General features: G+C 38.9%; 1 protein-coding gene across 1 annotated transcript in view; it reads right to left on the bottom strand.

Moving 5' to 3' along the window:
• LOC126481597 (nucleolar protein 58) overlaps positions 1–16,698 on the bottom strand; it is a 76,186-nt gene that overhangs the window by 54,507 nt on the left and 4,981 nt on the right. Inside the window, exon 4 of the mRNA XM_050105463.1 lies at positions 6,622–6,821. Coding sequence (XP_049961420.1) covers positions 6,622–6,821 — 200 coding nt within the window. The remainder of the gene's footprint in view (positions 1–6,621; positions 6,822–16,698) is intronic.

Below are 16,698 nucleotides of genomic sequence, written 5' to 3'. Positions count from 1 at the left end.
ACCGTTGCTATTCACAATATATATAAACGACCTTGTGGATAACATCAGAAGTTCACTGAGGCTTTTGGCGAATGATGCTGTAGTATATCAAGAAGTTATAACAATGGAAAATTGTACTGAAATGCAGGAGGATCTGCAATGAATTGATGCATGGTGCAGGGAATGGCAATTTAATCTCAATGTACACAAGTGTAATGTGCTGCGAATACATAGAAAGAAAGATCCTTTATCATTTAGCTACAATATAGCAGGTCAGCAACTGGAAGCAGTTAATTCCATGAATTATCTGGTAGTAGGTATTAGGAGTGATCTAAAATGGAATGACCATATAAAATTAATCGTCGGTAAAGCAGATGCCAGACTAAGATTCATTGGAAGAATCCTAAGGAAATGCAGTCCGAAAACAAAGGAAGTAGGTTACAGTACACTTGTTCGCCCACTGCTCACTGGTGTGGGATCCGTACCAGATAGGGTTGATAGAAGAGATAGAGAAGATCCAACGGAGAGCAGCACGCTTCGTTACAGGATCATTTAGTGATCACGAAAATGTTACGGAGATGATAGATAGACTTCAGAGGAAGACTCTGCAAGAGAGACGCTCAATAGCTCGGTACGGGCTTTTGTTGAAGTTTCGAGAACATACCTTCACCCAGCAGTCAAGCAGTATATTGCTCCCTCCTACGTATATCTCGCGAAGAGACCATGAAGATAAAATCAGAGAGATTAGAGCCCACTTAGAGGCATATCAACAATCTTTCTTTCCTCGAACAATATGAGACTAGAATAGAAGGGAGAACCGATAGAAGTACTCAAGGTACCCTTCGCCACACACACCATCAGGTGGCTTGCAGAGTATAGATATAGATGTAAATGCTAAAATACTTCCCCTCTGCAGCAAAGCGGTTCAAATGATTTGTGAATGGCTGAGAGGGTGTCACATGAGATATCAGCGCACGCTTCGATGATACTTTGCTTCATATCGTCTGGCGTAGTTGGTATTTAAGCATACACTTTATGTTTGATTGCTAACCACAGAAAAAAATAAAGAGGGGTCAGATCAGGAGACCGGGCTGACCATTTCACTTGAGCAGGTCATCTTATCCAACAATCCAGGAACTTTTCATTTAACGGCTCTGTAGCCACACTGGAAGAGTGACCAGGACAGCCGTCATGCTGGAGCCACATGCAGAGACACGTACTTAGTGGTACCTCTTCCAGCAGAATGGGCAGAATGGTTCACAGGAACTGTGCATAGTTATTGCCATTTAGTATACTCGGAATGACGTACGGCCCCACAATGACATTTCCAGTGATGCTGCACCACACATTAACACTCCACAGTTGCTGATGCTGTACCTGTTGAAGCCAATGAGGGTTCTCTATTGACCAGAAACGCATATTATACAAATTCACATTACCATGATTGGTGAAAGTCGCTTCATCAGTAAAAAAGCACCTGCTGAAATAGCTTTGGAACATCTTTTAAGCACTGCAGAGCAAACTGGCAAATTTCCTGGCCCCGTTTGAAATCCACACCAGAGAGTGCTTGATGTAATGAGAGGTGAAACAGGTGAAATCTATGCCGGTGCAATATGCGAAGAACACTTCTCTGACTTGTATCACATTCCGAAGCGATACGTCATGACGAAACAGTAGGGTCATTATGCACCAACACTACTAGAATGCCCTCTTCATGCACCTCGCCAGTTGCAGTTTTCTGCCTTGTCCTCTGTATGGCATTCTATGATCCCGATTCAAGTAGTTTCTTGCAAATACGTGCAAGAAGCTGGCGTGTAGGACGCTCACAATCAGGATACAGCTCTCCATGTCGCTTTATTGCTGTAATGGCATTTCTTCTGCTTTCACCATACACTAGAAGCATATCTAACTTTTCTTTGTTGATGTATATGTCTGCTCCAAGAAACTGTGATGGAAATGCGATGTCTCATTACCCCAGAATCACATTCATACCCTTCCCTCCAGCTACTTTGTGTGTCACCTTGCGGTGTTATCGAGAAGTCGCATTGGACAACGCCACTTCGAAGGACAAATACGATATGGGAACATATCTGTGTCTCAAAAACTATTCGCCTAAATGTTATGATATACACATGTTTGAAACTGTCTTTTTAAGCCCATTATGTTACGCTAAAATTTAACGTAGAGTTCCAATTAAAAAAACCAAAGAAGGCCTTATATCTCTGCAATAAAAAAATAGTACAAACATGAAATGTGATGTATTCAAGTAGCCCCTGTCCCTGCAATTCACTGTCCAAACAGCATCTTTGTATCTATTATGGTTGGGGAGATGCAATGGGTATTTTGACTTAGCTGCCTCACCCTGTAGTACTACACAGCCTCCTATTCCACCAATGCACCCACTAGCCTTTTCCCCCTCCTCTATTTCTCCCCCCCCCTTCCCAACTAAACACAGCAGCCCTACCCTGTACCCACCATGTCCCTGTACATTTCCACAAATAGTACTACACCTTCCTCCACCCCTACCCTTCTATCCCTTCCCCTCCCTATCTCAGCCTCCTCCTTACCCACCATCCACAGACTGCTTCTCCCATCAGTCCGGCCCCAGCAGAGAGAGTGTAGTCATGTGAATGTGTGTGTGTTTTCTACTACAGAAAAGGACTTTTGGCCAAAAGCTCAAATGTACAGCAGTCTTCTTGTTGTGCTAGTCTGTGACTCAACATATTCTCTATACGGTATTTGGCAATCTATCCTTTTTATATTATTGTAAATACCTATTATGGTCCTTTTCATATTATTGTAAATATCCATTATGGTCTGCATCCCCAACACTTCTCAAATGCTACTTACCTTTCTACTTGAAATGTGAAGTTCACCCACAAAAAGGAGCTACATTTTGACATCATGTGCAATCATCATACTTAACACACTGACAGCCATTGTTCTTCTAGCGATGTTGATATTACTGAGTCATTGATGTGAACAAGCACAACAATACTGGTCATCATCATCATTTTTTTTTTCAGGCAGTGTTTCCCATTCATTCATTATAAGTACAAAACAATTTCACGGTACGGACACAAGAATAATAGCTGCACTTCACTTTTTGGTTCAAAGATACCGACTGTCAAAACGAAAGAGTACATTCTTAGAACCTTGAATGAACTGAGAATGTATCAGCAGTTGTTTGCATGAGATAGCATTAACCTTTAACTTATTTATGAAAACAATAGTGAACCTAAGATTAAAAAAGGAAATTAATCACATCACCCCCTATCTTACAGGAGATTAACTTGTTCGGAATAAAACCGCAATGAACAGAATTAAATGGCCATGGAGTGTTCACAGGAATTTTTTTAGCGTGCACTTAAAATCAAAGGTTGCTTATAACCACATTTGACTGCAGGACAGTTGGAAACTGGATGTTCAAAATAAATAACTGATCACTAAACATGTACTCTCAAGATGCAAATTACTTAAAAATGAGACTCGAAATCAAGGAAAAAAAATTTCCCGAATCTAAACCGCACCTGAAATTTGAGACTCGAAATTCAAGGGGAGAGGAAAGTTTTAGGCCACACCTCCAAATCAAAACAAAGTTGGTCCATTATAATATGAGACACAATTTAGGTCAAATGAATGATGATACAGCTACAGTAGTTTGGTTCGAGTCATAAGCTTAGCAGTTAAGCTTTACCAGGTAGCCATTGCTACGCATCAGGCGCTCCGTCCGTATTTATATGGGTACCCTTCCTTTTTCACGTGCTTCATCTGGTTTGAATTGATTGCTTATTTTTCTTCGATCTGATAAGTGCTGTTCTCTTTGTTACAGGTGTTTACGTCACTCTAAGCTGAAAATGCATTACTGTACTGTGTCATGCATTGTTTGTCGCTTTCTGATAATGAGTGTTTACGGCTGGTCGCCGCTCGCCATGTGGCTTGCTTTTGTGCAAGGTACCGCCACTTACAAAAAAGAGAGAGGAATCGTCTCATTAGCGAAACAATGGCAAGAGACTGCTATTTGTTGTTACTTACACTGCTGCTTTCTTTGATAATGATCAACAAGAACCAAATAATAGACTGCGTATGATAGAAGATGTTCTGGATGAGAGTTTATCGAAAAATTTTCTCCGTTTGAAAATCTTCGCAGAGGCGAATTCTGCACAGAAATTAGAGTCATCTTAGATTTAAAAATATAGTCAATTGCCGTGCTTCATTTCTGACTATCAGTATTGGGCATAAGAATAATACGAATATAAAAATGACATGATATGTGTATTCTTCCGCATTTGCTGCTGTCGCACTCTAGTTTCGTAGTTTATTAGGCAGGCAGGATTTAAATGAGATAGCTGCAAACACGAAAGAATACATGACAAAATGTTTATATTCGTATTATTCTTATGGTGAAGCGAATACTGCATGTGATTCACAATTCATAAAAGTTCCTATTAGCAGCCATCTCTTCTCACAGGTAGGAAAAAATTTAGAACGTAGAGTTTCCCATATTTACAAACTTCTTGAACAGTCTTGTCAGTCGGATTTTCGTAGTACATTGAAATGCTGCTACATTCAAAGATGAACAATACAAAATTTGTATTTACTTTGTTGGATAATGTATGAAAATGCAGTGGTTGAAACTCGGGGCAGAGAAAACAGCTCGTCTTTCAACTTTTTTTAAAATTTATTACTGACGCAGAGATTTTGGCGCCAGTATTTATCTTTGTGCCTGCAAAGCATGCCTGTGTAGTGCTACATATATTCGACGGCAGAAGTTAGTTGTGGCAGCACCTACCATCATTTTTCAGAACTTCCGCTTACTTTGCACTCGATTCTAAGCCGCAGGCGGTTTTTTGGATTACAAAAACCGGAAAAAGAGTGCGGCTTAGATTCGAGTAAATACGGTATATTATTATCTGATATATTTGAATGAGGGAGCTGTTGCTTTCTCTATACCTTGTGTACTCCCTTTCCCACCCTTCACCTTTCGGTTATCTTGGCAATGATCCATTTGTAGTCCTCACACTTAGCAGCTCATGAGTTGCATATATTCTAACCCTGGTCAAAATCTATCAGCCAAAACAAGTGTTTCATTACAAGAACATTCCCTCACCCCTTGGCCACAATTCGCACTCTGCATTAGGCTCGTACTGCCCTCCATGGACAACCAATATTTTGAGCATTATATATAACACACTGAGGTGTTGAATCTCATACATTACCACACTGGAGGTGGAGCTTAATGGTTCAAATGGCTCTGAGCACTATGGGACTTGACTTCTGAGGTCATCAGTCCCCTACTTAAACCTAACTAACCTAAGGACATCACACAAATCCATGCCCAAGGCAGGATTCGAACCTGCGACCGTAGCGGTCATGCGGTTCCAGACTGTAGCACCTAGAACCGCTCAGTCACTCTGGCCGGCCGGTGGAGCTTACAACATATTAACATCCTCTAATACAGCAAAGTTGTGCACACAAAAATCTTATATTTGTCTTTCCCAGCAAGCTGAACTAATAGAAAGTTACAATTTTTATGAGTGTTAGTCTTGTCATCACCCAGCAAATCCAAGAACTGTATATTAGTGCATAAACGAGTGATTCTGATAAGGATAGAATGCCAACTGTTGGTCCAGCAGCAAGTGAAAGATATTATAACAGGTTTGTAGCTCATACAAAATGTCTGTGACTCATGAGCTGCAAGAGGTATGGACTGCAGATGGAGTAGTTGCCAAAACTACAGAAAGACTAAAGGGTTGTGCTCAGAGCCTATAGCACAGCAGCAGCAGCTCCATCAGCAATGTCAAGAAGCAACAAATGACACTCACATCTCATCAAAATTTTCTGCCAATCAGTCATGAGTATCTGACTGCACACACAAGAAAACACAAGATAATTTCAGAGCTGGAAAGGCATGAGAAGTGCATTACAACATACACACAGTTTAGCTCAGTACCTGAACAAATTTATCATCATGTGATTACTGTGAACTTTTCCTCACAGTCAGAGTACAATCAGAATAAATTTAAAGTTATGAGATATTTTGAGGTTGGTAAAAAGAAAAACAAAAAGAGCATCAAGAGTTAAATTTGTACAGTGAGCATTTGGTATTATGTTATTCATCCATGAACTGTTGACAAGTACATGACTATTAACTACACACAAGAAGACTTCAACATCTACTGTTATACTTGGTGCCCAACTTTATGTATTCCTAGAAAAATAAGTAATGTAGAGAACTTCCCAGCAGCTGCACTATTACAATAATTTCCTTTGGTAATGAATCTAGTAACTAGATTACAATGTAAATGCATTTTATTGTGCTGGAATTTCTTTGAACTACTGTTACAAACAACACTGTTCATATCATAAGGGAGGGGGAAGTTTTGATGAGCATACAATTGCTTGAGTACATGTTTCTCGTTCTCTCTCGTTTTCTGTACTGTTGAACTGACAAATATAAAAACTCCCACTCTTCATTACATTTTCATATTTTCTATTGTCAGTGGCTAGCTAAGCTTATTATTGGGAAAAACGCCAGTCATTTTAATCGTTTTCATTAAGAACATACCTCTCACAATTTTCATCTGGTAGTTTTTGTCTCAGTACACTATCAAGGAATAAAAAAAGGGGCTGAAAACTTACCAATCAGTTTGATGGTTTTGACAAAGGCAACATTGTCAGTAATTATCTTTCCAAGTTCTGGAAAGTGCCATCCATACCATTCACGGGTACGCATTACGTAATTATTTAGTTCCTTATCAAGGTCATCTAACAGACACACTGCCTGCACAATCATAGTATCAATTTTATCTGGACTGAATTTCAATTTGTACCGAGAAAGGCTGAAAAACAGAAAAGCTATGTTACATAAAATAGTAACACATGTTTGGCAGTACAAGAATACAAAATGCTGCAAACACACTGTGGCAGAGAAATTAATTTACATATACGCATAAACAAAAATCCTAGCATTAATAAAGAATACAACACAGAATACCCGCACCAAGCTGATTCACAATTACTAGCAACATAGTGGAATACGGTGCACAATTTTTAAGTAACTCCATTTGAGAACAAGGTAAATTTTTAATCCAAAAAATTCCAATCCTGGACATATGTTGATTCCAAAGTGTCATATAGGTCATTAATTAATATGTGGTGGATTTTTACAATGTCACTACAACCTGTACTCTACCAAAAGATTAATGTTGTTTACACTTCAAAAGCTACAGCTGTATTTATACCAGGCACGCAACATATGATCAATGTGTAATAATTACATGTTTCTTAACACTAAAAAAAAAAATCATGTTAAAACACTACCAACATTTCCAATAGGCAAATTAGAACTGAATGCAGTTACAGCCAATCCATGTAAACCATACACAAGCCTGATTATAAGGTCTGACTCTGGGCAAACTACTGCTCTCTTCATCTACATCTACACTCAAAGGAGACAACTTATGTCGTGAGGTGGAAGGTACTTCTGGCTGCACTATTATTTTCGCATTTTTGTGTTTCAGTTGTGAATGGTGCACGAAAGCTACTGCTGGTAAGCCTCTACATAAGTTAATGTCTCTGAATCTTCAGTCATGGCAAATTTGCAATATGTATGTAGGAAGAAGGAATATGTCAGCTGACTCTTCATAGAACATACACTCTTGGAAATTTACCAATCAACCTCCCCACTATATAAAACACTTCTTTGGCAGCAACTCAAGCTCTCATGTTTACTAAACGAAACAATGACGAAACATGCTCCCGTGGATATTCTCTAATTCCTCTATTAATTTTGCTTGGTAAAGGTTCCAGTATGAAAAAAAAGCAATACTCAACGATTGACTGAACGGATGCTTTGAAAGCCATTTCTTTCATAGATGAATTAACATTATCCACAAACTCTTATAATGAATCTGTCTGGCACTTTCTTACAGCTAGTTTTTGTGGTCACTCTAGTTTAGAACATTTCATGGGTGCTACCATTTATTTATTTATTTTTATTTCGTAACTTTTCCCGACAGCATACAGCTTTATGGTATGGTTAAATGATGATGGCGTCCTCTTGGATAAAATATTCTGGAGGTAAAACAGTCCCCCATTCAGATCTCCACGCGGGCACTACTCAGGAGGATGTCGTTCTTAGGACAAACAAAACTGGCACTCTACGGATCGGACCGTGGAATGTCAGATCCCTTAATCAGACAGGTAGATCAGAAAATTTAAAAAGGGAAATGGAGGTTAAAGTTAGATACAGTGGGAATTAGTGAAATTTGGTGGCAGGAGGAACAAGACTTCTGGTCGGGTGAATACAGGGTCATAACTACAAAATCAAATAACAGTACTGCAGGAATATGTTTAATAATGAATAAAAAACTAGAATCGCAGATAAGCTACTACGAACAGCATAGTGAATGCATTATAGTGGCCAAGATAGACACGAGGCCCAAACCTATCACAGTAGTACAAGTTTATATGCCAACTAGCTCCACAGATGCTGAAGAGACTGAAGAAATGTACGATGTGATAAAAGAAATTATTCAGATAGTCAAGGGAGACAACTATTTAATAATCAAGGGGGACTGGAATTTGATTGTAGAAGAAGGAAGAGAAGGAAAAGTAGTAGGTGAATGTGGACTGGAGGTAAGGAATGAAAGAGGAATCCGCCTGGTAGAATTTTGCACAGAGCATAACTAAATCATAGTTAACACTTTGTTTAAGAATCATGAGAGAAGGTTGTATATGTGGAAGAGGCCTCGAGACACTGGAAGGTTTCAGATAGATTATGTAATGGTAAGACAGAGGTATATGAACCAGATTTTAAATTGTAAGACATTTCCAGGGGCAGATGTGGACTCTGACCACAATTTATTGGTTATGAACTGCAGGTTCAAACTGAAGAAACTGCAAAAAAAGTAGGAATTTAAGGATGGGACTTGGATAAACCGAAAGAACCAGAGTGTCGTAGACAGTTTCAGAGAGAGCATTAGGGAATGGTTGACAAGAACAGGGGAAAGAAATAAAGTGTAAGAAGAATGGGTAGCTTTGAGAGATGATATAGTGAAGGCAGCAGAGCGACAAAGCAAGCTGGGATCTCTTCACTTCCTCTCTTGTTTTGCCATCTACCTCCTTAAATTTATTTTATTTTCATTTTGTCTAATTACCTTTAACATACATGAGTATAATCTGCATTTCCATAAAACAGAAAGGTTGGTCCTCAGCCTTAAAGACTGTAGCACCAGATCTGTTTTTGTGCTAGTTGTGTGTATGTAATCAACTTTCTAATTTATTTTGACTATTCCTAGTCAATATCTTTTGTTATAGGGTGAAATCAGTAATTGTTTCGTGGCTTAGATTCTACTGCTGACTTGTAAACAAATATAAATTATGTTATAAACATTTGGAAGACAAAACACTAGCACTCGTTAAGTATTTATTTGGGTGCATTTGAAAGCATATTAGCAAAGCCAGCCCTTAATTCCAAAATAATTACCAGGTTTGTCAATAGTATTGTTTGCATAACTAAATCTGTTAATTTCATTATTTAAACAAATAATTCAACTTCACCTTTGTGGTAGAAGAAACTGTTAGAAAGAAGGCATTTTTCAATGTATTCACTTAATTGAATGCATTATGTTTTAACTGTAATTTCTGTAAATTAAACATTGAACACTGTATAGTTTCAGTGTTTATTATTGTGAGAATATGTAAAGGCCCGATTTTTGGTCTCGAGACAGTCAGTCCACGGCCTATTTTCAGACATGAAGTCTGTATCAGTTAGAATAACAATAATGCATTAACTGAACAGTGGAATTAGTCTAACATAAACGGGCCATGTGTTAAAACAATTACAGTGTCTGTTCGATTTATTTGAGAAATAGTGAAATGTGTGGTTAGGTATTTACTGCTCATAGATGTTCAACAGCAAACTGATGTAGCAGTATGCCGATGTCTGCCTGCACATTATTGATGAGGTTTATCAACAGTTAACCAATAGTGAACTGGTCGTATAACTGTGTAATATAGGGGGTCGTGAACTGAAAGTAAAGAACTGTGAAACAAAATTGTGCAACTACATCGACACTATCAACGAACAAATAAAGCAGGCAAACGTCACAAGAGGAACAAGTAGGTAAAAAGACGAGGGCTAGTAGAAATCCTTGGGTGACAGAAGAGATATTGAATTTAATTGATGAAAGAAGAAAATATAAAAATGCAGTAAATGAACCAGGAGAAAATGAATGCAAACATCTCAAAAATTAGATCGACAGGAAGTGCGAAACGAGTAAGCAGGATGGCTAGAGGACAAATGTAAGGATGTATAGCCAGATACCACTAGAGGTAAGATAAATACTGCCTACACGAAAATTAAAAACAAAAACTTATGGCAAAAAAGAGAACCACCAGTATGAATATCAAGAGCTCAGCTGGAAAATCAATCCTAAGAAAAGAAGTGAAAGCAAAAAGGTGGAAGGAATACATTGAGAGCCTATACAAGGCAATGTACTTGAGGGCAATATTATGGAAATGGAAGACGATGTTGATGAAGAGGAAATGGGAGATATGATATTGTGTGAAGTATTTGACAGAGCACTGAAAGACCTAAGTCGAAACAAGGCCCCAGGAGTAGACAACATTGCATTATAACTACTGACAGCCTTGGGAGAGCCAGTCATGACAAAAAATGTATGAGACATGCAAAATACCTTCAGACTTCAAGAAGAATATAATAATTCCAGTCCCAAAGAAAGCAGGTGTTGACAGGTGTGAAAATTAACAAACTATCAATTTAATAAGTTATGGTTGCAAAATTCTAACAATAATTATTTTCAGATGAATGGAAAAACTGGTAGAAGCTGACTTCGGGGAAGATCAGTTTGGATTCTGTAGAAATGTGGAACATGTGAGACAATACTGTCCCTTTGGCTTATCTTAGAAGATAGGTTTAGGAAAGGCAAACCTACGTTTCTAGCATCTGTAGACTTAGAAACAGCTTTTGACAATGTTGACTGGAATACTCTCATTCAAATTCTGAAGGTGACAGGTGTAAAATACAGCAGCGAAAGGTTATTTACAATTTGTACAGAAACCAGATGGAAGTTGTAAGAGTCGAGGGACATGACAGGTTGAGAAGGAACTGAGGCATGGTTGCAGCCTGTCTCCAATGCTATTTAATCTGAATATTGAGGGAGTAATAAAGGAAACAAAAGAAAAATTTGGAGTAGGAATTAAAATCCACGGATAAGAAATAAAAATAGGACGACATTGTAACCCTGTCAGAGAAAGTAAAGGAACTCCAAGAGCAGCTGAATGGAGTGGACACAGTCTTGAAAGGAGGATATAAGATGATCACCAACAAAAGCAAAACAAGGATAATAGAATGTAGTCAAATTAAATCAGGTGATGCTGAGGGAATTAGATTAGGAAATGAGACACTTAGAGTAGTAAATGAGTTTTGCTATATGGGAAGCAAAGCAATTGATGATGGTCAAAGTAGAGAGGCTTTAAAATGTAGACTGGCTATAGCAAGGAAAACGTTTCTAAAGAAGATAAATTTGTTAACTTCGAGTATGGATTTAAGTGTCAGTAAGTCTTTTCTGAAAGTATTTGTATGGAGTGTAACCCCATATGGAAGTGAAACATGGATGATAAACAGTGTAGACAAGAAAAGAATACAAGCTTTCAAAATGTGGTGCTACAGAAGAATGCTGAAGAGTAGATGGGTAGATCACATAACTAATGAGGATGCACTGAATAGAACTGAGGAGGAGAGGAATCTGTGGCACGACTTGACTAGAAGAAGGGATTGGTTGGTAGGACATGTTCTAAGGCATCAAGTGATCAGCAATTTAGTTCTGGAGGGAAGTGTGGAGTGTAAAAACCATGGAGGGAGACCAAGAGGTGAATACACCAAGAATATTCAGAAGTATGTTGATTGCAGTAGTTGTTTGGAGATGAAGAGGCTTGCACAGGATGCAGGAGTAGCATGGAGAGCTGCATCAAGCCACTCTCTGTACTGAAGGCCACAACAAAAACAACAACAACCATTTACAATTATTTGTTGCCAATAATGTGCTCTAACAGCAATGGGTCTTTCCATCTATTTATGTATATAATAGAGGGAAACATTCCACGCAGGAAATATATATCTAAAAACAAAGATGATGTGACTTACCAAATGAAAGTGCTGGCAGGTCGACAGACACACAAACAAACACAAACATACACACAAAAAATTCAAGCTTTCGCAACAAACTGTTGCCTCATCAGGAAAGAGGGAAGGAGAGGGGAAGACGAAAGGAAGTGGGTTTTAGAGGAGAGGGTAAGGAGTCATTCCAATCCCGGGAGCGGAAAGACTTACCTTAGGGGGAAAAAAGGACAGGTATACACTCGCACACACGCACATATCCATCCACACATACAGACACAAGCAGACATATATGTCTGCTTGTGTCTGTATGTGTGGATGGATATGTGCGTGTGTGCGAGTGTATACCTGTCCTTTTTTCCCCCTAAGGTAAGTCTTTCCGCTCCCGGGATTGGAATGACTCCTTACCCTCTCCTCTAAAACCCACTTCCTTTCGTCTTCCCCTCTCCTTCCCTCTTTCCTGATGAGGCAACAGTTTGTTGCGAAAGCTTGAATTTTTTGTGTGTATGTTTGTGTTTGTTTGTGTGTCTGTCGACCTGCCAGCACTTTCATTTGGTAAGTCACATCATCTTTGTTTTTAGATATACATCTATTTATGTACCTACACATCTACATCTATATTCTGCAAACCACCGTGAGGTGCATGGCAGAAGGTGCATCCCTATTGTATCAATTATTAGGGTATCTTACTGTTCCATTCACATATGCAGCACGAGAAGAATGATTGACTGAATGCCTCTGTGCATGCAGTAATTATTCTAATCATATCCTCAAGATCCGTATGTGAGGAATACGTAGGGGGGTTGCAGTATATCCCTAGAATCATCCTTTAAAGCTGGTTCTTGAAACATTGTTAACAGGCTTTCTTGGGATAGTTTACATCTATTTTCAAGAGCCTGTCAGTTCAGATCCTTCAGTATCACTGAGACACTCTGTGACCATTTGTGCTCCCCTTCTCTGTATACATTCAATATACCCTGTTAGCCCAATCTGTTACAGGTCCCACATACTAGAACAATACTCTAGAACCAATCAAATGAGTGATTTGAGAGTAATCTCATTTGTATAACAATTGCACTTTCCCAGAGTTCTACCAATGAACCAAAGTCTATCACCTGCTTTACCCATGACTGAACCTATGTGATCATTCCATTTCATATCACTACAAAGGGTTACACCCCAGTGTTTGTATGAGTTGGGCAATTCATTGACTCACTGATATTATAGTCATAGGATACTAAGTATTTTCGTTATCTGAAGTGCACAATTTTATATTTCTAAAGATTTAAAGCAAGTTGCTAATCTCTGCACCACATTGAAATCTTATCACGATACGACAATATTTATGCAGTTTCTCTCTGACAATACTTCATTACAGTTAACTGCATTATCTGAACAGTGAGGGTCCCAACACACTTCCCTGAGGTACACCCGAAGTTACTTCTACATCTTAGGATGACTCTGCATCTGAGATAACATGCTATGTCCTCCCCACCAAAAAGTCATCAATCCAACCACAAAATTCACTTGAAGCACCTTATGATCGTACTTTTGACAGTGAGTGTAGGTGCACTACTGAGTCAAATGCTTTTCAGAAATCAAAAAATATTGCATCTACCTGGATGCACTGATATAAAGCTTTCAGTATGTCATGTGAGAGAAGTACGAGTTGGGTTTCACATGATAGATGTTTTCAAAAGCCATGCTGGTCGGCATTGAGGAGGTCATTCCGTTCAAGATACTTCATTATGTTTGAGCTCAGAATATGTTTTCAGATTTCTACAACAAACTGATGTCAAGGATATTGGACAGTAGTTTTGTGGATCACTTCTACTACACTTCTTGTAGACGGGTGTGATCTGTGCCTTTTTGTAAGAGCCTGATACAGTTTTTTATTCGATAGGTTATTGTTTTCTGAGAAAGATCACTTGACAATATTCTGCTACAGCGGCCAATGAAGGCATCACGCATTGCTCTCATGATAGCCAAATGTGTTTCATTCAGCCTCTCCATGGCCCTATATTTTGTTTTACACCTATTACGTAGTAATCTGTTTCTTTACAGTGATGTATACCATGGTGGTTCCCTCCCATTATGATCTGTTCTACTGGGTACACATCTATCCAGTATGTGGTCAACTTATCTTTTAAACTTGAGCCAGAGTTCCCCTACATGCTCCTGACCTATGCTGAAAGTTTCAGTTTCCTCACTGAGATATGATACTACTGATTTTTTATCTAGTTTAATGAAAATATATCTTTCTGCTTGTTTTATTTGTCCTTTGTACTGTGGTAATCATTGCTGCCACAACCACTTTATGGTCACTGATACCAGTTTCAATGTGTACATCCTCAAAGAGGTCAGGTCGATTTGTTGTGATTAGATCCAATATATAATGAGTAGGGTTCCCAACTACCTTTCTAGGCAGTTTTCAGACAAGGCATTCAGTAAAGTTTCACATGATGTTTTATCACACCCTCCAATGACAAACCTGTAATTTTCCCAATTAATTGTTGGATAATTATAGTGTTCACCGAAGATTACAGTATGATTAGGGAACTTAGGTATAAGTGAACTGAGGTTTTCTCCAATGTTTTCGATTACATCTGGGAATGAGTCTTGGGCAATAGAAGGATCCTAACAATTTCACATGCAACTTCAATTTCTATCTAGGATTTGAGCTTCTTGTCTATTGCAACAAATACACCACCTCCATTTCCCATTTACCTTTCTGGATTGGATGGAGAGTCGCCTAATCTGAATAACCCTTGTGTGCACCTCACACACAATCAGCTACGTGAATAGCAGCCTCTGATATGTAGTGCACAGCCAACCTACTTAGGAGGGCCCTACAGTTCTAGACCCTTTGACACAAGTCCCGGAAGTTGCAGCCTAGCTTGTCACAGAACCTTCAAAGGCTCTGTTTCAGTCCTTCCACTCAACTCAGAACCAAAGGGCCACGATTAGTTCTGAGGACAATGCTGCAAATTGTGAGTTTCATTGAAACTCCATGCACAAGGGTAGCCTTCTCAACCTTCTCTGCCAGTTGCTGGAATGACCCATGAATGACCTCAGAGCCCAGACAACTGCATCATTTGTTCCACTGTGTGCCACAGTCTGCAACTGATTGTACCCCGTCCCCTCAATTGATGGATGAGACCCCAGGCATACACACTAAGTGGACCTTGTGTCCTTTCCTGTCCCTTACTGCCATTTCCCTACAGAGTACCATCACTCGTCATATGTTTGAACTGCTGGCAATTAATAGAGCCCTACACTTTTGCGTTTGCCGCCTCCTGACATCGGACAAAACAGGTTCCCCCAACAGGTGAAGTGAATCCCACTGTATCAATTTCAGTGAAAGACAGCTCTGACTTGTTGGTTAGGGGGATCGGTACAACACCCTGAGTCCTCCCTGGCCCCTGTCCACCCTGTACAGGATGCTTAGATTACCCACTGACATGCCACTCATAGCCAAGTGGACAGGTAATGACAGACCCTGTACTTTCTGCAGAGGAGACAGAATCCACAGAAGAGGATAGAACTTGATGTGCTCCTGGTATAGGTATCACAGGTACTGTACATGACTCTCAGGAGCTCTTCCAACACACCGATTCGCAACAGCTGTCAATAGCTGTCAATCATTTGACAGTACTCAGGGCGATTTCCAGCTGCTTATGAACGTCAACTAACTCATTCCGTGTTTGAGAACAGCATTCACAGTGGGACTGCATTTTGCTTGGTCCCATGTACGACAAGGCAGTGAACAAATAACTTTAAATTAAACCTCCTGATTATATTTTAAGTTGCTAACTCCCTATAACAATTGATAGATAAAGCAAAACGAGATTTCTATTAAGACAACACAAAAACCTGTGATAAAAATTACTAGTTTCCTATAAAACGTTTTGAGGTTAATTATAGTTGTTAGCAAACTTGAAAACAGAGTTAATTTTTGATAAATGCAGATAATATATAGGGCAACACGTCTTTAAGGAAAAACTTGATGTAACACAATGTATTAGAAAATCCGCTACAGTAGCTAAATCACAACTGCCGATTTGTTACAAACTGCTCATAGATCATGCAAAAGACAGTGGTACCTTCCAAAAATTCTCTAAAATGCATGCTTATTTGCAAAGATATACAACGAAATTCAGGGGGATACATACAAAGGCTGGACTGTGAATCACAAAAGCTGATTTGCTATAAACTAAATTAAGTATCCAAAACACTTGTACTGCTAATTTAACAATAACATAGTTTTGAAAACATCTGAAAATTCTGTAACTAACCTATTTCCCACATAATTGTTTTTAAAAGAGCAGAATGTAGTTTAACGATAACGGTACTTGTTTATTGCTTCACTCACTAAAGTTCGAAATTTCACAATATATCACAATACAAATGGGTACTGATACAACCAATGAAACATTATGCAGCAGAAGCTGCACCAACAGTAAAACATGCAAATTTAGAACTTTAAATCGACTTCAGACTAAAACCACGTGATGCTAACAGTGACAGAACTTTCCCTAAATGCAATTTAAAGGGAAGTCACATCATCGTTTGCA

This window comes from Schistocerca serialis, chromosome 5, assembly GCF_023864345.2.
Source record: "Schistocerca serialis cubense isolate TAMUIC-IGC-003099 chromosome 5, iqSchSeri2.2, whole genome shotgun sequence".
NCBI lineage: Eukaryota > Metazoa > Arthropoda > Insecta > Orthoptera > Acrididae > Schistocerca > Schistocerca serialis.
The sequence above is the reverse complement of the archived record's forward strand: the minus strand, read 5'-3'. Positions and strand labels throughout refer to the sequence as shown.